We start from the raw sequence: 24,690 nt of genomic DNA, 5'->3' as shown, positions 1-24,690 counted from the left end.
TCATCACCAACACTCCCTCTAATTTATAGCCTTTTCAAGTTGAAAAATTTACTGTCAGTGCAGTAGGACTTTGCTGCTAAAATTTCTCTCATTTAAGGCATTAGACAACATGATTTAAAAAAAAAAAAACTATATACAGATAAATAGGAAATAATTAGCAGACAGAAGATATTGTAATTGAGATGTTGGAGAAGGCTTCCTATAAAAGAAGGGATTTTATATGGGATTTATAGGAAGCCAGGGAAGTCAGGAGTATGAGCAGAGGAGAAAGAGCATTTCAGGTATGGGGAACAGCCAAAAAGACTGCTTGGAGATGAGATGGAATGTCTTGCTCTTGAAATATCCAGAAAGCCAGTGTTACTGGATAGACAAGTATGTGACAGGGAGTAAATTATAATAAGTAATAGAGGTCTGGATTATAAAGGACTTTGGATACCAAAGCCTTTTGCATTTGCTCCTGGAGACCATAGGAAGCCATTAGAGTTTATTGAGTAAAGAGATTAAATAATCAATTTTAAGAAGGGTTCCCTTTTTACCCCCAGAAAAACCTCCTTTATACTTAAATATAGAAATTGTAAAAATACATTTTTATAATTATGAAACATTATTTTATTATTAAACAATATTTTACAGTTACAAAACAAAGTCCTTGTGCATAATTCCATCCTATGGCTCTTCTTCTGAGAAGGAACTGTCTCAGCAGTAACTAGACAAAACAAACCTGTGAATTAAGATTAAACAGTTATTTCTCCAGGTTGTACAGTATTGTCTGAAGGGCAGAAATCTCAAAGCCTAGTTGACTCTTCACAGAAGATAAATTAATGTAGAGGTGATCATTTGGGGCAGCAATATCCAGCAACAATCCATCCTGATAAGAAAAGTCGTCCTGATGTACTAGAAAAAAAAAAAAAATTTCCTAAAGGTTGAATTCAAGAAATCACTCGAATCACTAGACTAGGGGATAGTCCTTATTTATCAAAGACAATGCCCTAAGGAAGAAGGGATAACCCATCTGATAGTAAGAGGTATTCTGATAAAGCTATTATTTTAAAGGTTAGTTCTAGCATTTCATCATTCCAAATGCTTAATGATGATAGGTAAGATGGAAAACTGATAATTGTGATGGTGATAAGCCTGATCCCCAATGTTTTTGCTGTAAAATAGTTCATCTTCATAGATGATGGCTAAAGAGGGCTTATAGGGAAGAAGACTGCTCTCTAAAAACCTTGACAGTAGCCACTATCTACTAGCACTTCAATGCAGCATTTTGAACAGTTATCTTGCCTTTTTGTTGAAGAAGAGTTATTTAATCAATCTGTCATTCAGAAGAAGGCAGAGAACCTTATAGAATTGTACGGTAATGATTCTTCAAAGGTAAACACTTGAATTGGTGCAAAGATCATAGTTGAATAGAATTGCCTGCAACATCCTTGATTAAGAAGATCATATGGTCTCATGTCCACTATAACACAACATCATACACCCTGTATTTGATAGATCCAGTTCCCAGTGTCTTTTGTTACTGTGAGAATCAACTTAATCAGTTCAATGAAGTATGATGTCTCTGTTGGGCTTTCACATACCTCACAAATAGAAAATAGGAAATATCAGCAAAAATATTCTAAATTATTATTCTGGTTTAAAAAAAATAGACAACTTAATCAGTGGAATAGATTAGGCATACAACATATAGAGGCAAATATATCTAATATCCTAATTTCTGATAACCACAAAGAACCTAACTACTATAATAAGGAATAATTATTTGACAAAAAAAAAAAATCCTGGAAAAATTAGACAGCAACATTAGATTTAGACGAATATCTCACATCTTATACAAATATAATTTTTAAATGGATATATGCTAACATTTTTGGAACTATAGCAAATAATGGGGAAAATGTCCATCTTTTCTTTATTTGTGTATTTTGGAGAGAATTTTTAATTTGTCTTCATAATAAAAGTTACTGTAAAAAAGAGTTCCATCAACATATTCATGTGAGGCAGAGTTTTCCATAAGACCTCCAGGTTTCTCTTTCCCTATGAAGGGAAAAAAATGTCAATAGTTTATTACAGACTACAAACCAAAGTCATCTGGATTCTTTCCACCCCATCAATTCTTGAAAAATTTTACTAAATGGCCTAAATCCCAAAATTTTTAAAGTTACTCTCCCATTCCTTATTTCTTATATGAGCCACAATTTAATTTAGAATCTAATTGTGGCCCTAATATGGCCTAATAAATACAATTAATATAATGGTGGATACCATTGCCTTTGCATCCATTTAGTAGCACCCTTTTCAGTTGAAGCCTTATGAAGGAGAATTCAAATAACTCTTGAGGAAAGATCATAAAAATATACTGTTTTCCTTCTTCCTTTCCACTCACTGAGTCAGAGCCTGGGCTGAACCACCATATTGACAAAGTTGGGAACTGTTATAATGCGGTAATTTCCTAATAAATTAATGTCAATCCCCATGCAACATTAGCTTTCTTTACTACCCAGTGTTATGAAAGAGAGAAATCTGTTATTAACTGGACTGAACCAATCTTTAACTTGTGGATAGCCAGAGCTGAAAAGAGCCGTAATCAAGGAGTCAGGAATCAAGCAGAAGTTTAATTTCATGGTGAGGAAAATAGTTTGCAAGCAAGAAAGGAAATTAGATATGTATCACTCCTATTCATCCCAGTGAGGGAACCTGTTTTAGTATGGGGCAAATCTTAATATTTATATCACTGGCTAAACAGTAAGTAGTAACCCTGACAATGAGGGGTAACAGCATCAATGAGACAAGTCTGATTCAAAGCAGGGATTCCTGACTGAACTACAGAAACTTATCCTTTGCCCTATTAGCACACTACTCATTTCAATAATATCTTAGATCAATATACAAAGATCTAGATGTCTCTGAACAACTAGACTGGGGGAGGAGGGAGAGTCCTCCATTTAGAAAAGGGACAAGGGACAACCCCCATATAGAGGGCCTAGTTGATTTAATTGGTTTTACAAAAGCAAGACTCTTCCAGTTGATAGGAATCTTCATAAATATTTGTAAATAACTTCCATTAGATCACCTAGTTTTACATGGGCTTGCTGTCTAAATTTCTTTTTCAATTATATAAGTTCCTTAATGTTCAAAATTTAGCCACATTCTGACTCCACCATTCTGGAAATCACTCACCCAGAAGAATAGGATAAGCCTAAAATTTAATTTTTTTTCTGTCATCTGCTTTAATTCTTACTCATAAATTATTACTAATTTTATTATCTTCTTTCACAGCCTTCATTTTCACAGAACTCGAAACATTCTCTAGAGAAGCCTGAAGATCAAAAATCATGTTTTCCACCTGTAACCTATTAGTCTTTGCCTCCATTAAAAATGAACTCTTCACCTGGATAATCAAGCAATCTGTTTTCTAGACATGCTTTTTTAAGGATTAAAAGCTCATTTTCCTCTTCCTCTAGTTATCTAATATGCCAGGATAATTTGCTTTTATCTGCCTATGTCATTAATACAACCTTTCCAATCCAGTTTAAAAGAAGCCAAGAAGCAGTTTGTTTGTTACCAATTCCTGAGGGTCAACTGGCACTTTCTATTTATTCTAAAAAGACAGCTCCACATTTATCTTAAATCATGCTTTTGACCCTGAGAAGTAAAATTTTCTTTCTAACCTTCTCACCACCCACTTCCTTTCTTCCACTCTGCATAAAGCCAGTGCAAAACAAACAAACAAACCCTCTGCTTGAAGTACCAAATATTGTAAGACAAATTTAATGCAAGTTCAAAGGCTTAAGAACAGAATGAGCCCTAACAGAAGATTAAAAACTGCAATTAGGAACCACTTTACTAAATCAAAGATTAAAAGAGTTCACTAAAGGGATATAAAGTTTAAAACAATACTCACTTTCTCTTGGAAAATGAGCACATTTAGAAAGGGTTTCTCCATAGAGTAAGAAAGTTCCAACACAAATTATCCAGGTCTGGTCTTTTATATTTCAAGCAGCACCAAAACGTCCTCCCAGATTTCTTAAAGTCCAGCTCTCACAATCCATAATAAAAGTTGCTTCAACCTCAGCAATGGGAAGGGGAAGGGATTGCTTTTTTACTTCCAAATATTCTCAGGACACAAAATATAACAGATAATATGATAACTATGGAGAAATAGGTTTAAACAATGATGGTGATAATAATGATAATTCATGGTTCTATGGGCTTAAAGGGTTATTAAGCACTTTTATGGTGCTATGTCATTATTTTTAGTATATAAGACTTTTGTAGAATTAAATTCACTTATGTTATCCAGGAGTTCCTATGCTTCCTCAAATGCATATTAAAAATTTTAGATAATATAAGAATGATGACAACCTTTGTAATACTGGAAACCTTGGCTTTATTAAATGCACAATGTTGTCTGTCCTTCTTTCTTTAAAAGGACCATGACATCAGGGAGGTGATACCTTGATTTGCAAATGAATTGGATTTAAATGAGGAAGGGCTGTGTAAAGTCCTTAGTCCTCCAGAGCCATAAGCGTCCAGTGGTAAGGTAGAGATCAGGAATACTGGAGATAGTCCATGATGCAATGGGAAATTTCTGCTTTTTTAAGTTATGCTCTTTAACCGGCCTCAGTTTGACTGAGACAATGCCCATTCGGTGAATAAGGCCAGCTGAAGTACTCTTTTACCTAGTTTTTAAAAAAATCAATATGGAAATTCTTAGGATTTTTGGTCCAAAACAGAAACAATTGCTATTTACATTCACTCTAAATAAAATCAAACAAAAGCCAAGTGAACTTGAGCATTTAACCTATTGTTGGTCAAACTATGGGAGGCAGAGTGATTTGGGTTTAAGGGAAGGGCACTTTGCAGTGGATAGAGTACCAGGGCTAGAGTCAGGAAGACTCCTCTTCATGAGTTCAAATCTGGTCCCAGACACTACTAACTGTGGGACCATGGGCCAGTCACTTTATCCTATTTGCCTCAGTTTCCTCATCTGTAAAATTAGCTGGAGAAAGAAATAGCAAACCATTCCAGTATCTCTGCCAAGAAGAGTTGGACAGGACTGAACAACAAGCCAATACACAATAGTGAGCTGACACATGAGCAACTAAACAACATGATGAAAGCTGTGTTTTAGGAAAATTAATCTAGAAGTAGTGGCAATAATGGATTGGATTAAGGGAGAAACTAAACAGGGAGATAAGATTGGAGGCTTTGGTAACAATTACTATGAGAGAATTTCAAGCAGGCTAGTGGCAGTGGGAAGAAAAGCAACAAGGCAAAAGACCTAAGGAAGGTTAGGATTTGGTGATTGTTTAAAGATTTGAGGGAAGTAAAGAGAAATCTTTAAGGTTAAGTAACTAAGAGAATCATACTATTATTGACAGAAATCACAATCTCAGAGGAGAGGGCTAATTTGTGATATGAGTGCAGAAAGAAAATCAAAGGACTGAAAACTTTAGCAATGAAAATAAGGAGGGAAACAAAGTTCTCTTCCTCTTTTCTTCTTCTTCCTCCTCCTCCCCTCCTCTTCCTCGTCTTCCTCTATTTTCTTCTCCTCCTCTTCTTCTTCCTCTTCTTCCTTTTTTTTCTGCAAGAAGATGCAAGAACTTTGGGTATAAGTAGAATTGTTGGAGAGGGATAATGAGAATCTCACTCTATAAACATTTATTAAGTGTCTACTGTGTACCATGCACTATGCTGAGTACTGGATATACAATAAAATCCTCAAAAAGCCCCCAGAAAATGGGAAAAGATATTATATAAAAAAGAAGCAGAAACTGAGGAAGGGGAGGAAAGTATCTGATGAAGAGATATGATAAAATTCTATAGCCAGTGTGGAAAATGATCTGAAGAAATATGAGTTAGAGATTTGATTTTATCTTGTCACATGATGAATTTCTGGGGGTTATAAAGTACAGTACAATAACAAGGTAAGCAATGAAGACTGAAGGTGTTAAAAAGAGAATAGATAATTAAAGGAGCAGTATCTTGGAGGAGGCAAAAGATGGAAAGGTTTGTACCTTAAATTAGAAGGGAGCTTAGAAAGAATGATTATAGGTACAGAAATATTTGTGTAGAAAAGAGAATAGTTGAAGGATCTTATGCAAATTTAAATCAATTTCAATAAAGGATCAAGTGAGATTATATACCAATAGTAAGGGATAATAAATATAATTAAAGGTTTCAGGAGAATGGAAATGATTTCAAATAGCCACTGTTCATTCTTCTTCAGATCCTAGTTCTGATTATCCAGACTTTACCATCATGCCTCAACTATTTTTTCATCCAAGGAAGTTCCTCTATTTTTGAGGAAGGGCTCAGGTCAATCATCCTTTGTTGCTTTCTCAATTGTGCTTCTGACTCTCCCAACTTTGCTGCTATACCTCTATTTATGTACCTTTCTTCTTTTTTTCTATGTTGTCTTATTCCATTAGAATGTAAGTTGAGGGCAGGACTATCATCTGTTTGCTTGTATTTGTTTTCCCAGCACTTTTCATGGTTCCTGATTCATCTCAAATTCAAAAGCTTTTTGGCATTAGGAAAGCATCAAGAAATTACTAAGAGGATTGCTCTTAGGTGTCATTCTTGATTCAAGAACACAATTAAGGTTGAAAAGGATGAATTTATCATGGGCCCAGTAAACCTTATTCCACTAACTTTTTATAGCAATGCTCTGAGATCTGGGAGAAAGAGCAGAGGTTTGTAGAGACAAAAGTTTGAGTGCTGGTATAAGAGGCACAAGAAAGCAATCAATAGAAACCAAGGTGTTAAGTAAGGAGTCCAAAATGGACATTGTGTCAACAATTATAGGAAGATATTGAGCTGAGTAAAATGAATTTAAAAAATAGCAATAGAAAAATAGAACAGATTCAATAGCACTGTAAGAGGTGACAAAAAGGAAAAAGAAGTTTGAAGTTGAAAAGCTACCTAACAGTACCCATACCCAAACATTTGACAATAAATAGAATTGTTTTGGTGGGTAGAGTATACAGATCCATAAGTGATTTCATAAATGTGGAGGAACTTCCAGAGTATGAATTCTTTCCACCAATGTAAATCACAAATAAACTATAATTTAATAAATCCCAAGGAAGCATTTGAGAAATACAAAGGTTAAGCAACTTGCCCAAGATTTCATCAGCTACTCAAATTTTGCATCCAGATCTTTATGACTCTATGCTGCTTCTATGGATAGCTGTAAAGCCAGAAATTATGTAGAATCCTAAGTTTATTATAAGTGGCAAGTACAATTTCTAACATCATGTTTAACTGAAATCTAATTTGTGTAACACCAAGGAATCCAGTGTCATTAAATTACAGTAAAAAATACATTAAAGAAAGTAAGAAGATTGGCCAGTTATAAAGGGATTTAAAACTGAAACAGAATTTTATATTTGATTTTGGGATAATAGGAAATTTATTGAATATGGGGAAAGAGAGATTAATATGGTGAGACCATTATCTTATAAATATCAGTTTTATAACGGAATATAGGATGAATTGGATGGGGAAAGTTTTGAGACAAGAAAAACTAATAGTAGATTATTGCAATAATTGAGGGGTGAAGTGATAAAGGCTTGCAGTAGGATGGTAGTACTTCGGAGGAGATAGGGACATATAACAGAGATATTACAAAGAGAAAAATGAGAGGACAAAATGACTGATTGGAGATAGCCGTGTGCTGAGAGAATGAGGAATCAAGAATGACATCTAAGTTGTGAGCTTAAGTGATTTGTACCATCACCATCAGGTGATGTTCTCAACAGTAACAGGAGGTTAGGAAGAGAGGAAGCTTTTAGGGAAAAGATAATAGAAGAATGTTCTTGGTATTGGATCTGAAAGCAGCCAATGCAGTTGATACACAAGGAAATAGTATGAGCATACCTGGCCTCTCTTGATGAATTCAAGTAAACTTACCAAATGTACTATATATCCTTGGGGACCAAAAGAACTGACTACTGTGATTGCTCAGTCCTTGTCAATGAGATCTGCAAAGCTGAAGAGAATGAATGATATCCCACAGAACTGGAGACAGGCAAATGTCCCAATTTTGGGAGAGGATCTATAAACTTTAGCATGATAAATTTGGGTTCAATACTTGGGGGAAATTCTTTTTTTTTCCCCTAAATAATACTTTATTTTTTTCAATTGCATATAAAAACAATTTTTGAAAATTTTAAGTTCCAACTTCTCTTCCTCCTTCCTTTCCTCTCTTCTCCCTGAGAAAATAAGCAATTTGATATCGATTATACATATGTAAACGCATAACATTTCCATATTAATCATATTGTAAAGGAAAACACAGATCTTGGGAAAATTCTAAAACAGACCATTAAAAAATTAGTAAATAGTGGGAAAAGAGAAACTTTGTGATTACAAAGATCCAGCATTGCTTCATTATTAACAGATTATGCTAAATGAATCTTTTTTCTTTCAATTGCTTTTTTTTTCTTTTTCTTTTTTTTCCCCTTCTTTCTTTCTTTCTTCTTCCTTTTTTACTTTCTGTCTTCCTTCCTTCCTTTCTTTCCTTCTTTCTTTTTTGGACAGGAGAAAGTTGTATATATACTTTCTCTGCTTTTAGAAAAGATGGAAAGATACAAATTAAATGATGACATAATTAAATATTTTTTAAAAACTGCCAAATAACTAGACTTAAAAAAAGTCTTTAATGGTTCATTGTCAATTGGGATTTGTGCTTGGTCCTCTGTGGCTTCACATATTTATCAAAGATCTGAATAAAGGTATAGATGGCATGTTCCTGAAATTTGCAGATGACACAAAAACAAAAGTTAAGGGTAAAATAGTATACCAATAATACCTGCAAGGAGCTTTATAGCCTAGAGTAATATGTTTAATTGAAAAGGATGACATTAAATGGGGATATATCTAAAGTCATACTTAGTTTCAAAAAATCAACTTCACAAACTCAAGATGGGGAGGTATGAGCTCAAGATGGGGTTTTTAGTGAAAGACTGTCTTCTAGAAACGACCTTTCTAGATGAATTCTGTTTTTATCTAAATGGCAAAATCAAGAACAATGAGTAGAAATAATGAGGAGGAAAAAATAAGCTTCTTGTAAAGGGAAAACTTTCTAACAATTAGACTGCTTCAAAAGTAGGAGGACAGTATATCAATCTTATTAGTTCTCTTCAGTAATGGTTGGACAAATACTTGCTTAAGCATGTTATAGTTGGGACTCTCTGTACATAGGTTGGATTAGATCAGGATTTCTTAAACTTTTTCCACTTGTGGCCTCTTTTTGCCTGAGAAATTTTTTCATGTTCCTGGGTATATGGGTATATAAAATAGGTATAGAAATCAAACATTTGCTGAAAATAAATCATAAATAAATTTATTTTATAACAATTATTGGTAACTATATATTTTTGCCATTCATTAAAGACAACACAAATTTGCATATTAATGAGATGAATGTGGTTGTTTATTTTTTCATAAAGAATAGTCAGACTATTTGATACTGCAGGATGCAGGAAAATCTTGAACATATATTTATAGAGTTGATCAATATTTTGATTTTATAATTGTCAATGCTGAAACACTACTTCACATAAATACATAGTACACAATGTCAGAAACATGTTTAGGGCTATTTTAGAAATTCTTGGAAATTTTGTTCTAATCCCAAGCCAAAATTCATTTAATAATTTTTTAGGAAACTCAAATTTTAAACCTGTGTGACCTGATAACTTGGCACATTTTTCTTGAATTTTTAATGGCAGATGACTGACATTTTTTTTTTTTATTTCAATTGAGTCTATTTTATGAATCAAATTTAGTTTTTTAGAATCAAAATTTAAAGGCAAGTGTTTCTAAAACAGTTTCTCCAGGCATTTTGAATTATCATTATAAATCTTATACATTGTTTGTGTGTATAGGGGGGTGGAATAATTTTGGATGACCAAAAGGAGAAACTGAGGCAGAGCTCGAAGTCAAAAATACTTTATTATGGAAGGACAACTTCTCTCCAATCAAGTTAGACTTTAGACCTTCCTCTTAATCTGAGGTATGACCTTCCTTCAGGGCTTTATTTTTATAGGGTTACAATTGTGCTAAAAATAGAACCACATTTCATTGGTTACTATAGGCAAATATATGAATACCAGCATAGCAGGTGGAAGATAAACTGTGCAGGAAATTTTTTACACTGCCTTGATGAGTCATAAAATGGATAGTCTATCTGGGTTTGGGCCATGGGGAGATGGCACATTCCACTGATCATGAGATGGATGAACCCTTAGGTTGAGCAAGCAAAGAAATCGCATCCCCAAGAACATTTGGGGAGGGAAGGAACTTAGGGGCTTTCCATCATGTTAGCAAGGAATATGAGCAAAGCAGGATAGAGATACTTCATGTCAGCATTCTTATAGTATATAGTTATGCAAGTAGATCTCATGCCTGATACACAAATAATTTCTATTATATAAGCATGAAGTCTAAAAAAAACCTATCAAAATCTGTATTTCTATATAATTTAAACAAAATATGAATGACTTATTCTTATATTTATTGTTAAATGATTGACTAGATAATGATTACTAAATGAATAATCACTAACAATCATTGCTCCCCACAAAATCATCATGAACTGATTAATCCTGATTAGGGTTTGAGTAGAGATCCCCAATAAATCAGCTTTTTTTCACAATTAAATCTTTGGGAATGTTTTTTTTTTAATTATAAACTCTTCTGTAGCAGTAAACATTTCTAAAGAACCATTTTCCATCCTATTCTTCCAAATGTTAACTTTTTTAGTAAAACTTTCAATTTTATCTTTCAACATAAAAATGTTATAATTTTCCTTGAAGTGTTGTGTTTAAATCATTGAATTTTTTAAAATATCGGACAAATACAGTTTTAAAAGTCATGTCATTATTTTAAAAGTTAACAAAGTTGGATTTCTGCTGAGTCAAAAATAAAACAACTTCATCTTTGAATGTCAATAATCTGTTTAACATGTTTAACTTATATGAAATTAGCTGCCATCTAGGGAAGAAGGTAGGGGGAAAGAAGGGAAAATTTGAAATAAAAGATTTTGCAAGGGTCAATGTTGAAAAATTATCCATACATGTTTTGAAAATAAAAAAGCTTTAATAAAAAAAAATTATTCAAATTTTCCCTCTTCAGAGCCACTTTACCTCTGCCTGTACTAATAAATTTTTGTAATCAAAGTCCAAGTCTTTGCAGAGGTTTAAAAGCAAGCAATTATTAAGGGCATGATCTTTAATGTAGTTAATGATTTTGATAGTATTGAGAAGCACAATATCATTGCCACCAGTTTAATTTTTGCTACAACTCCAACATTCTTATCCATCATTGCTTGAAGCATCATCTGTACAAATTCCAACACAATTTTCTACTATAAACCTTTATTTATGAAAAATCCATTGATTTCAAGATGTATATCTTTCCTTCTATCATGCCCTTCCAAAGGGTGACAAAACAATAATTCTTCATGTATGTTTCCTTCACAAAAATAACTTTTATAAAGTAATGACTATGCCCATTGTTAGAAATATAGGTTGTTTCATTTAACTGAATTGCAAACTTTGGGCTGCCCTTAAAGCTGGTAATAAGTTGCTAGAATTGGTCGCTACTAATTTCAGAAATTCTTTTGGAAACTGTCATTTGATAAAGGACTTTCATTCCCATATTCTTTTCCATGAATTATTTCTGACATTTTAATAGCAGCAGATAGCACAAGATCTTCTCTTATTGAATAAGGCTTTTTAGTTTTTGCAGTTAAATAAGAAGTTTAATAAAATGCAAGTCAATACTTTTTGTTGATGATACATTTATCAAAACATTTTCTTTATTTGAAGATTTCAGAAGCCATTCAAAATATTCCATGGATTTATTGAAGTATGCTGCATGCCTAAATGTTAATATGGCTAGTATTATGCTCTCCATAATCAAAACTTCATTATAAATTAAGCAAAGAGATTTTGCCACAACATGATCATTATTAGAAGTAAATTTATATTGCAAAAATGATTCAACATATTTTCTTTTTCTTCTTTATTTAGGGGTAGTACAACTTGATAATAAAGACTGTCATTTGTCATCAGTATTTTCATGTCTTCCATCTCATTTAGCCACTTATCTGGAAACAAAAAAAAAATTGTCCTAAAATATAAATACATATTGCTAATAATTTCTCAAATACTAACATTAGTTTATGAAATTATATTTGTTTGTTCTTAATTTTAAAAACTGATATTCACACTTAACTACACATATAGCAGTAATAGTGAAGATTGTCATTACTTGCTGTACTTAAACACTTGGTTTCTTAATATAGAATATAATCCAAAAATATAATAACTTGATACATACTGAAGAATGAGGGTAGGAAAATATTAAAAGTTTTTATTTCTATAATTAAATTATTATTTTTCTGTAAAAGCAGAAAACTGAATGCATAGTAAAAACTAATTCATAATATAGTCTTGAATCTGAGCTAGTGTTAGTTACAGTGTTTCTGTATTAGATGGCTTGACTGCATGTACAATGCAAAGTGTGTATGTTGTATGTTCTGAACCAAGAATGAAGTGAATTTACATGGTGCAACATAGGTAAGTGCTGCCAGAAACACCTCGGACTCATTTCATGTTTGATTTTGAATTAACTTTTTAAAGTTGTATGTTGAAAAACCTTTTACTGTTGCCAAACTTTTCACAAACATTCATTTATGATCACAACCCACAGATAAAGAAGTCCTAGAAACTCTAATATTCTCCTATTTTATGAAAAGGTAGCTTGAATTCAGATGACATAAGGTTTTGAATATCTACTAAGGAGGTTGAATTTTATCCTATAACCATTGAAGAGCCACTGCAGAGATTAAGCAGGATAGAGACATTATCAAAAATGACTTTAGAAAGATAACTAGTAATTTCAGAAAAGCCTGGAAAAACTTAAATTAACTGATGCTAAGTGAAATTAGTAGAACCAAGAGAACATTGTACACAATAACAAGATTATGTGATGATCAACTGTGATGGACTTGGCTCTTTTCAACATTGAGATGATTCAAGGAAATTCCAATAGATTTGTGATGAAAGTCACATCCAGGGAGAGAACTATGGAAACTGACGGTAGATTAAAATAAAGTATTTTCACCTTCTTGTTGTTGTTTATTTGATTTTTTTTTGCTTTTGATCTCGTGTGGGTTTTTTTGTTTGTTTGTTTTCTTTTTGTTTTTGCACAGCATTATGAATCTGGAAGTATGATTAGAAGAAATACATGTTTAAACTACATTAAAATACTTGCTGTCAAGAGAATGGAGGGAGGAGGAAAGGGAAAAAAATTAGGAAAAAAAGGTTTTGCAAAGATAAATTTTGAAAGCTATCTTTACATGTATTTGTAAAAATAAAATAAATAAGAAAAAAGAAATCACATATTCTGAAAAAAAAAGCTATTGGTATTCTGGAGCAATTCTAATATATCTACTGAGGATTTTCTCAGGAACTGTGTAAACTTGGAAACCAAAGATACTGTTTTTGTAGGTAAATAAGAACATTTTTAAAAATAAAAAAGTAAAAATAGTAATCTTTTTCACCCCTGATGCAATTGGGGTTAAGTGACTTGCCCAGGGTCACACAGCTAGCTAGTGCTAAGTGTCTGAGACCAGATGTGAACTCAGGTCCTCCTGACTTCAGGGCTGGTGCTCTATCCACTGTGTCACCTAAAGCATAAAAACAACAAAAAAAGATAGCCAGCATTAGTCCTGTAGGAAACATTGTCTGGAGACAGAGAAACCTATTAGGAGGGCATTACAAAAGTATAATCTGAGATAAGGAGAGCCTGAATGAGGGGATTACCAATATATATTGAAGAGAAATCCTAGAGAAACTTTGGAGGAATAATGAACAAAAATTAGTTACTAGATATGAGAGTTGTAGAAAAGAATCAGAGATAAAAGAAATTCTGAATCTGAGGACTAGTACTGTATCAGAAATAGAAAAATCAGAAGAAAGAGCAGGTTTGAGAGGAAAGATCAAGCATTATGTTTAGTTTGGCTTTCTTCAAGGAGTAAAATAACACTGGGTATCAGAGTTATAGGAGGGAGGAGGAGAACAAAGTATTGAAGAAAATATTCAAAGGAGAGGAAAAATTAATTATTAAATGTTGTAAAGTGGTCAGGAAGGATGAGAAATCACTTAAAAATAAAATAATTTGACAATTATGTAATCTTTAAGGAACAAGAAAAAGAACTAGTTCTGAAATCTGGATTTGAAATCCTGCCTGCTTACTGTCATGAGCAATTTATTTCAACTGAAGCAATACAGTGGATTCAATGGTGGACCAGAAGTTAGGAAAACATAAGTTCAAATGTGATCTTAAAAACTTACTACCTGCATAACCTTGGACAAGTCATTTAACCTTTTTACCTCCGTTTTCTTAATTGTAAAATAGGAGTCATTTTATCTCATAGGACTATTGTATTTATAAAAAGTCCTTAACACAGTACTTGGAATGTAGTAAATGGCTATGTAAATGTTTATGATATCATACTCCCCTTTAGTAATGCACATTGGAACTCATTCTTACTTACCCATCCACTGCAACTCTTACCTGTCTTTCCATAAGTTTGCCATAAAAGGTTAGCCCAATGTAATGTAGATCTTCACTTTTTTCGTTATATTGTAATGGCCCTGGCGCATTCATAGTGTCCAACAATTATCCTTCACTGATGACACTCATCTTTTCTTCCTATTACTTCCTTGATAGCATCTTTTAATCCTGCTCATTTTTTTCAGAGTTCAATAGCCAGCCCATGTCTACTATCGAGCTCTGAATAATATTTTAAATTCTCCTTTAATTTTCCCATTGTTATTTCCTATTTCAATACCAGTGATATTAATTTTAAATTCAATAGCCAGCCCATGTCTACTATCGAGCTCTGAATAATATTTTAAATTCTCCTTTAATTTTCCCATTGTTATTTCCTATTTCAATACCAGTGATATTAATAAGATAGACTGCCTTTGCTTTTTTTTTTTTTTTCCCCTGAGGCAATTGGGGTTGTGACTTGCCCAGGGTCACACAGCTAGGAAGTGTTAAATGTCTGGGGCCAGATTTGAACTTAGGTCCTCCTGACTTCAGGGTTGGTGCTCTATCCACTGCAGCACCTAGCTGCCCCAACTGCTTTTACTTTTAAGGGAAGCTTGAGCTCATTAAAGGAGTTTTATAATTTATCAAATCAAACGCTGTGCATATCAATCCTTCAGTACTTCAAAGATCTTCAAGGACTTTATTATTTTTATTCTTAAAAATTTCCAGAGATTTATGATTTTCTTCACAAATACATTGAACTGATATGTCCTCTAGCAAAAATTTATAGTTGTGCCAAAATCAGTAATGATCTATAAATATGAGGGACTTTTTTCACTCCAGGACTACCCAGAAAATCAACCAGCAGGAGCAATAGGAGAGGTGCCTACCAGCAAAACAAGTGCTGGAGTTCGTAATTAAGTCCATGCCTCCTCAACAAGACCCAAGAAAGGCTAGAGACAAATGCCTTCTTCAAAGGGTTGCTTATAAACCCATAGTTGGGGAGGCTTAGGGAGTATTCCTATCCAGTTTGGGAATGGCAGCCTATATACTAGAGTTCTGAGTTCCCTAACAGATAAATCATAAAGACCTTTGAAAATTCACTCTGAATCTTGAAGACCTAGAGGCAGGGTTAATGCCAGGAATAAATAGTCCTTTAATCAAAGATCAATCAAAATAGAGTTATCTATCCCAACCCAAATGCACAATGAATGGCAGAACTTGACTATGGCACAAAGTTTTAATTTAGAAATTAATTCTGAAGGTATGAATAAATCAAGGAAAACAGTTTAGATTAAACTTATTACAAATTTAAGGACCCACAAAATGATCAGAGTAACTCCATAACAAGTGTAGAGACTCAAAGGAAAAATGGATTTGTCAAAAGAACTAATTATAGTAGGAAGAAATGAAGAAAGAAATAAAAAAGTGAAAATTAAAACTGTGGATGAAGAATTAGGAAAAAATGGTTTAGGTTAAAAAGTAGTAAACATTGCAGAAGAGAAGACCATACATACAAACAGTATCTTTGGTTTTTGAGTTTACACAGTTCCTGAGAAAATCCTCAGGAGGCATATTAGAATTGCTTCAGAATACCATTCCTGTTTTTTCAGAACATGTGATTTCTTTCTTGAATAGAATTTTATTTTCCCCCCATTTATGGTCAAAAACATTTTAGCATTCATTTTTTACAAGAATTTCAGTTCTAAATTTTTCACTCTCCCTCTCTTTTCTTCCGAAGATGATAACATCAATGTAGCATTTCCATATTAGTTATAGTTGTAAAAGAAACAGATCAAAGGGGGGAAAGCCTCCAAGAAAGAGTAAAGTAAGTAAAAAAGATATGCTTTGATCTGCATTTCACATCCATCAGTTTTTTTATCTGATTATGGATAGCCTTTTTTCTTCATGAATCTTTTATACTTGTCTTGGCCCATTGTGTTGCTGAGAAGAGCAGTCATTCATAGTTGATCATCACATAGTGTTGCTGATACTGTGTACAATGTCTTCCTGCTTCTGCTCATTTCACTTTTCATCAGTTCATACAAGTCTTTCTGGCTTTTTCTGAAATTTGCCTGTTTATTCCCCTCTCCCCAAGCAATTGAGGATAAGTGACCTCCCCAGAGTCACATAGCTAAAAAGTATTAAATGTCTAAAGCAGGATTTCAATTTGGGTCCTCCTGACTCCAAGGCCAGTGTTCTATCCCCTATACCATCCAGTTGCACCTGTCCACTATTTCTTATTGTGCAATAGTTTTACATTCATCTACCACTGCTTGTTCAGTCATTCCCTAATTGATCAGAGTCCCCTTGATTTCCAATATTTTGACACCACAAATGGTTGGTTATAAATATTTTTACACATGTATATCCTTTTCCCTTTTTTTGTGATCTCTGGAATACAGATCTTGTAACAGTATTGGTGGATCTTTGACCATTTATCAACTGGGGAATGGCTAGTATTCTTATAAATTTAACTCAGTTCTCTATATATTTGAGAAATGAGGCCTTTATCAGAGACATTTGCTATTAAAAATTACTTCTCAATTTTTTGCTTTCCTTCTAATCTTTTGATTTTGTTTGTAGAAAAGCCTTTTATTTTAATATATCAAAATTATCCATTCCATATTTTGTAATGTTCTTTTATCTCTTGTATCGGCAGGAATTCTTCCCTTCCTCATAGATCAGAGAGATAGATTGTTACTTGCTCTTTTAATTTGCTTATTGTTTCACCCTTTATGTCTAAATCATGCTCCCATTTTGACCTTGTCTTGATTTATAGTGAGATAATAGTCTATATCCAGTTTGCATTCCATTGTTTTCCAGTTTTCCCAGCAGTTTTTGTCATACAATGATTTCTTATCCCAAAGGATGGACTCTGGGTTTATCAAACATTAGGTCATTATTATGGCCATTAATTACCATTTCTTATATACCTAATTTATTCCACAGATCCACCATTCTATTTCTTAATCAATGCAAATGGTTTTGATGATTATTTCTTTATAATTTGAGAGAGAAGGATTGCTAGGTAACTTTACTCTGGATTTTTCCCATTAATTTCTTTTATATTCCTGACCTTTAGTTCTTCCAAATGTATTTTGTTATTCTATCTAGCTATATCAAATGACTTATCATAGTTTGGTATGGCAGAGCTTGGTCTACTCATGAGCAATTAATATTTTCCCAGTTGTTTCAATCTGAATTTGTTTGAAGAGTATTTTTAATTGTCTTCATATAATTCACGGGATTGCCTTTGCAGGTAGACTCCTAAGTATTTTACACTGTTAATACTTATTTTAAATGGAATTTCTCTTCTATCTCTTGATGCAGGGCTTTGTTGGTAATAAAAATTAATGATTTCGATGAGTTTATCTTATGCCTGGCAATTTTACAAAAGTTGTTAATTATTCCAGAGGTTTTTTTTTTTGTTGTTGATTTTCTAGAGTTTTCTAAGTATATTATGATATCATCTGCAAAGAATGGTGTTTGGATTCCTCATTGCCTAATTCCTTCCATTTTTTCTTCTTTTTAAAAATCAAATTAAGCAATCCATCTTATTCTAATCCTCTCCCCCTATAAAACCAGTTTCTAGATTTATTTATTAGTTCAATAGGCTTTTTTTCTCTTTCAATCTATTAAGCCCACCATTAATATTTAGGACTTTTAATTTGATACTCAATTGAGATTTTTAAATTTGTTCATTTTCTAGTTGTTTTACTTGAATGACCAATTCATTGATTTGCTCTTTTTCTATTTTGTTAATGCAAGAATTTAGAAAAAAATAAATTTCCCCTAAGTACTGCTTTGGCTCTATCCCATAAATTTTGGTATGTTGTCTCATTGTTCTTCATTCCTTTAATAATATTATCAATTGTTTCTGATTTTTTTTAACCCATTTATTCTTTACAATTAGATTATTGAGTTTCCAATTTACTTTTAATCTGTCTTTCTACTGCCCTTTGCTGAATGTTATTTTTATTGCATTCTAATCTGAGAAGAATAGAGTTAATATTTCTGCCTTTATACATTTGATTTTAAGGTGTTTATGCCATAATACATGATCAGTTTTTGTGTAGGTAGCATGTGCTGCTGAGAAAAAGGTAATATATATTCCATTCTGCTCAGATTGTTTTCTCCAAAAGTTTGTCATATCTAACTTTTCTAATATTTTATTACCTCTTTAGTTACTTTCTTGTTTATTTTTTGGTTGGATTCATTGAGTTCTGAGGGGAGAGTTGAAGTCATTCACTAATATAATTTTGCTGTCTATTTCTTCCTGTAATTCACTTAATTTTTTCAATGTTATTGCTTCATGTTTAGGATTGATATTGCTTCATTGTATATGGCACATTTTAGTAAGATGTGGTTTCCTTCTTTAGAGTTTTAAATTTGAACTATTTTGGCTTTTACTTTGGGATCAAGATTTTTTTTTTTTTAACTTCAGCGGAAGCATAATAGATTTTGCTCTAGCCCTTTACCTTTATTCTCTTTAGGGAGTATGGTTCTTGTAAATAATCTTTTGTAGGATTCTGGTTTTTAATCCACTCTGCTACACACTTTTGTTTTATGGGAGGGTTCACCCCATTCACATTTACAATTATGATTACTATCTATGTATTTCTCTCCAAACTATTTTTGTCCTCTCTCCTTTCACCATTTTCCTCCTCATCACTCATCGGTATTTTGCTTCTGTCTACAACCTCCCCTGACCTTTTTATTAATCCCCATGTAACCCTGCCCCTGCCCTTTACTAGATCTCCTCTCCTCCCACTTCCCTGTCTGATAAGATAGATTTCTATATTGAATAACTGTATTCCCTCTTTGAACCAATACTGATGAGCATGAGGTTCAAGTGATGCCCATCATTCATCTTTCCTTCTTCCCTCCACTATAATGGGTCTGAAATAATTTACTCCATTTTACCTGTCCCTTGCTTCTATATCCACTATACTCCTTTTTCTTATCCCTTAAATATATTTTTATGTCATTCCTTTAGATTCACCTTATACCCATACCTTCTATCAAACTTGTTACTATTAGTGGTACAATTTTGAGAAAAACAAGTATAATCTTACTATGTAAGAAAGTAAAAAAAAATTAGCTCTATTGAATCCCTGATTACATCTCCCTTTTTAATCTGGTTATGCTTCTCCTGGGTTTTGCTGTTGGAGGTCAAATTTTTGGTGTAATTCTGGTCTTTTTCTTATGAAAGTTGAAATCCTACTATTTTATTGAATGACTATTTTTTCCCTTGATGTATTATGTTTAACTTATCTGACAGGTAATGCTTGAGTATAGTCCTAACTCCTTTACCTTCCAGAATATCATCACCTCTGATCTTCTAATGTTGTGGCTGCTAAATCCTGTGTAATCCTAATTGTGGAGCCCAAATATTCAAATTCTTCCTGGCCAGATGCAGTAAATTTTCCTTGACCTGATAGTTCTGAAATTTGGCTATACTATTTTTTGAACATTTTAATTTGGGGGTTTCTTTCTTGAAGTGATTGGAGGATTCTATCAATGAGTATTTTGACCTCTTTTTCCAGGATGTCAGGGCAGTTTTCCTTGATAATATATTAGAAGATGCTGTCCAGGTTCTCCTTTTGATTATGGCTTTCAGATTGTCAAATGTTTCTGACATTTTCTCTCCTGGGCCTTTTCCCCCAGTTTTTTTTTTTTTTTTTTTTTTTTTTTTTACAAGAAGTATACTATTAAATCTTGTAACTTTTCTTTCTTTTGAATTTTTAACTGATTCTTGATGCCTTATAAAGTCATTAGTTTCTTCTTGCTCAATTCCAACTTTTAAGGAGTTGTTTTCCTCAATTAAACTCTGAACTTTTTTTTCCCATTTGGCCAATTCTACTTTTTAAGCAGCTTTGTCCCCCCTCCCCAAGCTGATGACTCTTTTATTTTCATAATTCTCTTGCATCACTCTCATGTCTTTCCCCAATTTTTCTTCTACCTCTCTTATATGATTTTAAGCCCCCTTTTGAGCTTCCCTGAGTTTTTCTGGACTTGATATCACTTCCCTTTTCTCTTTGGAGTTTTGCCGATAGAAACGTTGACCATTTTGGAGTTTGTATCTTGGACTTCCATGTCACCATGATAACTTTCTTTGGTCAGATTTTTATTTTTTGCTCATCTCTTTTGGGCTTTTCCCTGTCTTTTAAACTTACCTTTGCTCCCTTGGTAGAACTGACACTGAATCAGGCTTTTTATGCTTATATCAGTGTTGCAGGCCCCAGCTATTTACCTGATTCTGCACTGAAGAGGTAGAATGTGAGGGTGACTGATTTTGAGGAAGACCTTAGTGATCTGTTAGCTTACCTGTTCCTAAGCCTAGTGGTGGTTGTCCTAATGGTGGTCTCAGGCATGTCCTGAACCTTTTGTAGTGTTTCTGTTTTTCTGTGGGTTAAATTGAAGATGTAAATATCTGGCCATTGGAAGCTGCCTGTTTTTCCAGGCTATGTTGAAGAAGGTGCTAGTTTTCAGAACTACTCTTCCCATTCCCTTGGCTATACTAAGGCATGTGAGGGTCTTGGTATTGGCTTTTGCTTGCTCCACTGCAATGGGGCTCAGGATCTATGGCTAGTTTGCTGAGGTGGAGTTTACTACCAGATTGATAGGATGCTTTCTGTCCTACACTGTACTCCCCTTTCACCTGAATGAGTCATACCTTTCTTCCCAATCTTTCACATTTCTTGGGCTCAAATATTGTTTCACTCCATCTTTTTTTCTGGTTCTGCTGATCCAGGATTTGTTTTGAGGTGCTATTTTATAGTTGTTTGGGGATGAATATAGGAGAATTACAGAAATTTATTGCTCATTCCACCATCTTGGCTCCTTGAAGTCTCTTTATCCATAAATATGATTTTTATCTTTTCCACAACCTTTGATAGGTGCTTTTTAAAACACTCATTGTACAGTTAAGGAAATTGAGATAAACCAAGGTAAAGCAACTTGCCCAGGAACACATGGCAAGTGTCTGAGGCTGGATATGAATTCAAGACTTCCTCACTCCAGGGCCAGCACGCTATCCAGTGTGCCCAAATAGATCTAGAGAAAGGCTCTGAGCATATCTGGTAGGACATCAGTGAAGGAGTTATGGGAGGGCATTGACAGGAAAGAAAGGTTTGAATTCATTGTGATTTTTACCACTGGAAGGAATAGTCGGCAGAGTCATTAGAATATTGATTGACATAACTTTATTTCCTTTTGAATATGGAGAATTATCCAATCATGATAAGAGGAGGGTGGCAAAATGAGTAGAGAGTTGGCTTCTCAGTCAGAAAGGATGGAGTTTCAATTTCTACCTTTGATACATACTGGCTGTGTAGTCTTGGGGCCCATTACTTGATCTCTTAGGGCTCCAGAGGAAACTTTCTAAGACTGAAAGTTGTAGAACAGGTGTTCATTTGCATTGGTAGAGGAAGATTTCTCATTGGAAATTCCTAACACCAACAAAATTATGTCAACAAATCATAATAATAATAATAGAAAAAGATTTCACTTTGCTCAAATTCATATTTATATTCCTCAAAGCTCATGATTCCCTCATGGCTAGTAACTATGCTTAAGGAAAAGGCCAAATTCTTGATGATGGATTGAATTTTTGATTTCTTATGTAAATATCTCTGAATCATCCCAAGCATAGCTTATGTGAATTTCAAAGGAAAGAATTCATCATCAGTGGAAAATATTTTTGACAAGCCTTTTTTTTTTTTTTGATTTTGTTGTTTCTTTTTATTATTGAAAATATACACAAAGGCAACAGGTTGTCCAGCTACTGAATTTCCACAGTACAGCAAACTATTATAAGAAAAGGGGAAATATAATATTTATATATTATATATGTGACAGTTTATATAACTAAGGCATTTAGGCTTAAGAGCAATTGTCCTAATGTGTGTACAAGCACATTTATTTGGATACATAGCAATATACTCAGGCACACACAAAAGGCCTCTCATCTGAAATACAGATGATCTCAGCTCTCACAGGAATTTGTGTTTGAGTATTCTACTTTAATTCTCTTTTAATTCTCTTACATCAAGAAATCTTTTATTTTGCTTCATTTTGATTTTACCAATGAGTTTAGAAGTTGTTCATAGAACAGTGGTAATAGTCTACTCTTCAAGAGTATGCTTAGACATTCAATATTAGTGGTGCACACAAAAATACCCTATTTCCTGGAAAATTTCACTCTCTTACCCAACCTGAGACTCAAGTACGAAAAAAACACTGATTTGCAAAGGCACAGTGGAGACAGGTTTAATGCATTAAATATAACATGAATCATTCACAAGAACAAGTTTAGTGTTTCAGGGAACTTTTGTTAATACAACACAGTTGGGTCACATAAAATACAAATGCTTCTGTTGATTTGTCTTGGCAACTAAGATACATCAACAGTGCTAACAGTTTAACAGCTTTGTTCCCATCTGACAGAAAATGATGGCAGTTCTGCAAGGCGAATGTTAAACCTGACCGTATGTATTTATTAATTCCACAGTGTTTTGACAGATTATAGGGGCTATAACTTAGAGGATGCTGACCCTCTCACTGAGGGCTCTCATCTCTGTTTCCTCTGGCTCTGGGTTTGCACTGTGCTCAGCATTCTGATCGCTAAGGTGGGCTGGATACTGCAAACCCTGATCTCCCGCGTACTGTTCCCACCTCAAGTCGTCACTTTCATGCGTGATGTAGCGTTCCTCAGTCTTGCATTCAAGCTCTCGTAAATCTAACCAGGTCTGATAGTCCTGGGAAAGAAAATCCAACATGTTAAAACAGATCATGAGACTTCACATGCTTTAGGGGAGAAAGCAATGTGGTCTGAAGACAAGAATTTGTATCCTGGCTCTGCTTCTTCCTTTGTGACACTGGGTGCCAAGTCTGATTTATAGAAAGAAAACTGAATCTGTAATTGGAGGACCTGGGTTCAAATCCTACCTGTGATAGTCTCTGTATGACCTTGTGTATATGATCTTGAGAAAATTACTAATCTTCCTTATATATCTATAGTTTTATAGCTATACAATGAGGTATTATACTAATTAATTAGCTTCTAAAGTCTCTTCTAGCTCTGCCTCTATGATCTTATGATGTGACCTCTCTGGGTCTCCATTTTCCCACATGAATAATGGGAATTCTATATGAGGTGACCTTTACAATTCCCTCTAGTCTGAAATCTTTTCATCCTTAGATTCCTTCTTCTAGAACTCAGTTCAACTCTGCAATTAGATTTAATAACTCTTTATGACTACATTTCCTGGATGACCATACATTACACTTTATGACTAGATTCCTACATGACTATATTTATGACTTCATTCCTGTAGAAATAATTCATCCTTTCTAACCTTCCCCTAACTTGATCAAGATCAGCACAGACAAACACAGCACAAAGGCAAATTTAAATTTCCAATTTCTTTTATTTGTTTTAAAGGTAGGAGGGATATGAGACTGTGAGTTCCTCAGCATAGATAATTCAGAGTAAAGAAATTCTCTTCTCCCAATAGTGTTGAATACCAGATCATCTTTACCTTGCAGTCTTAAAAAAATTATCTGGGAGCAATGAAAAGCTAAATGATTTTCCCATGCACCCAGTTAGAATGTGTCAGAGACAGGATTTGAATTGAGTTCTTCTGGACTCGTGTGTGTGTGTGTGTGTGTGTGTTATTTACATTATACTTTGAATCAAAATTGTCTGATATAGCAATACAAATATTTTTAACTATATAATTTCTTAATCTGGTATCCTATTATATAATCTCTGAAAATTCCATTTATGAGGATTAAATTTTCAATTTACAGCTAGTAATGATAAGTATTTGTGAATGTACTTGAAGTACATATGATAAATATCTGTTGTATGACAGAATGAATAAGAGTTTAGTTTTTTGAAAATACATCCTGCACACTAACACCAAACAAGCAGATGGACACATGTTTGGTTATCTCCTTCATGAATACAGATGCTTTTTAAATCCAACCCTCTGAACTGTTATGCCCTCTGATTTTTTAAGAAAAATGAGTGAAAGGAAATTGTCCTTTCTGGCTTATGAAGCTAGGACATTATTTCTTAAAAATAAAATATATTGTAAAATACAT

General features: G+C 33.6%; 1 protein-coding gene across 3 annotated transcripts in view; it reads right to left on the bottom strand.

Annotated features, from left to right (window-relative positions):
- Positions 1-22,835: 22,835 nt before the first annotated feature.
- PRKD1 (protein kinase D1) overlaps positions 22,836-24,690 on the bottom strand; it is a 404,980-nt gene continuing 403,125 nt past the window's right edge. For 2 of the 3 annotated variants that reach the window (XM_003756126.2, XM_031952271.1), the window contains one exon: positions 23,121-23,339. In XM_003756126.2, coding sequence (XP_003756174.1) covers positions 23,121-23,339 — 219 coding nt within the window. Of the gene's footprint in view, positions 23,340-24,690 lie in introns of all 3 variants that reach the window. The other variant, XM_023501195.2, reaches the window with a different exon arrangement.

The sequence above is a fragment of the Sarcophilus harrisii genome, chromosome 2 (assembly GCF_902635505.1).
Source record: "Sarcophilus harrisii chromosome 2, mSarHar1.11, whole genome shotgun sequence".
NCBI lineage: Eukaryota > Metazoa > Chordata > Mammalia > Dasyuromorphia > Dasyuridae > Sarcophilus > Sarcophilus harrisii.
Note: the sequence above shows the minus strand (reverse complement) of the source record. Positions and strands in the feature narration are given on the sequence as shown.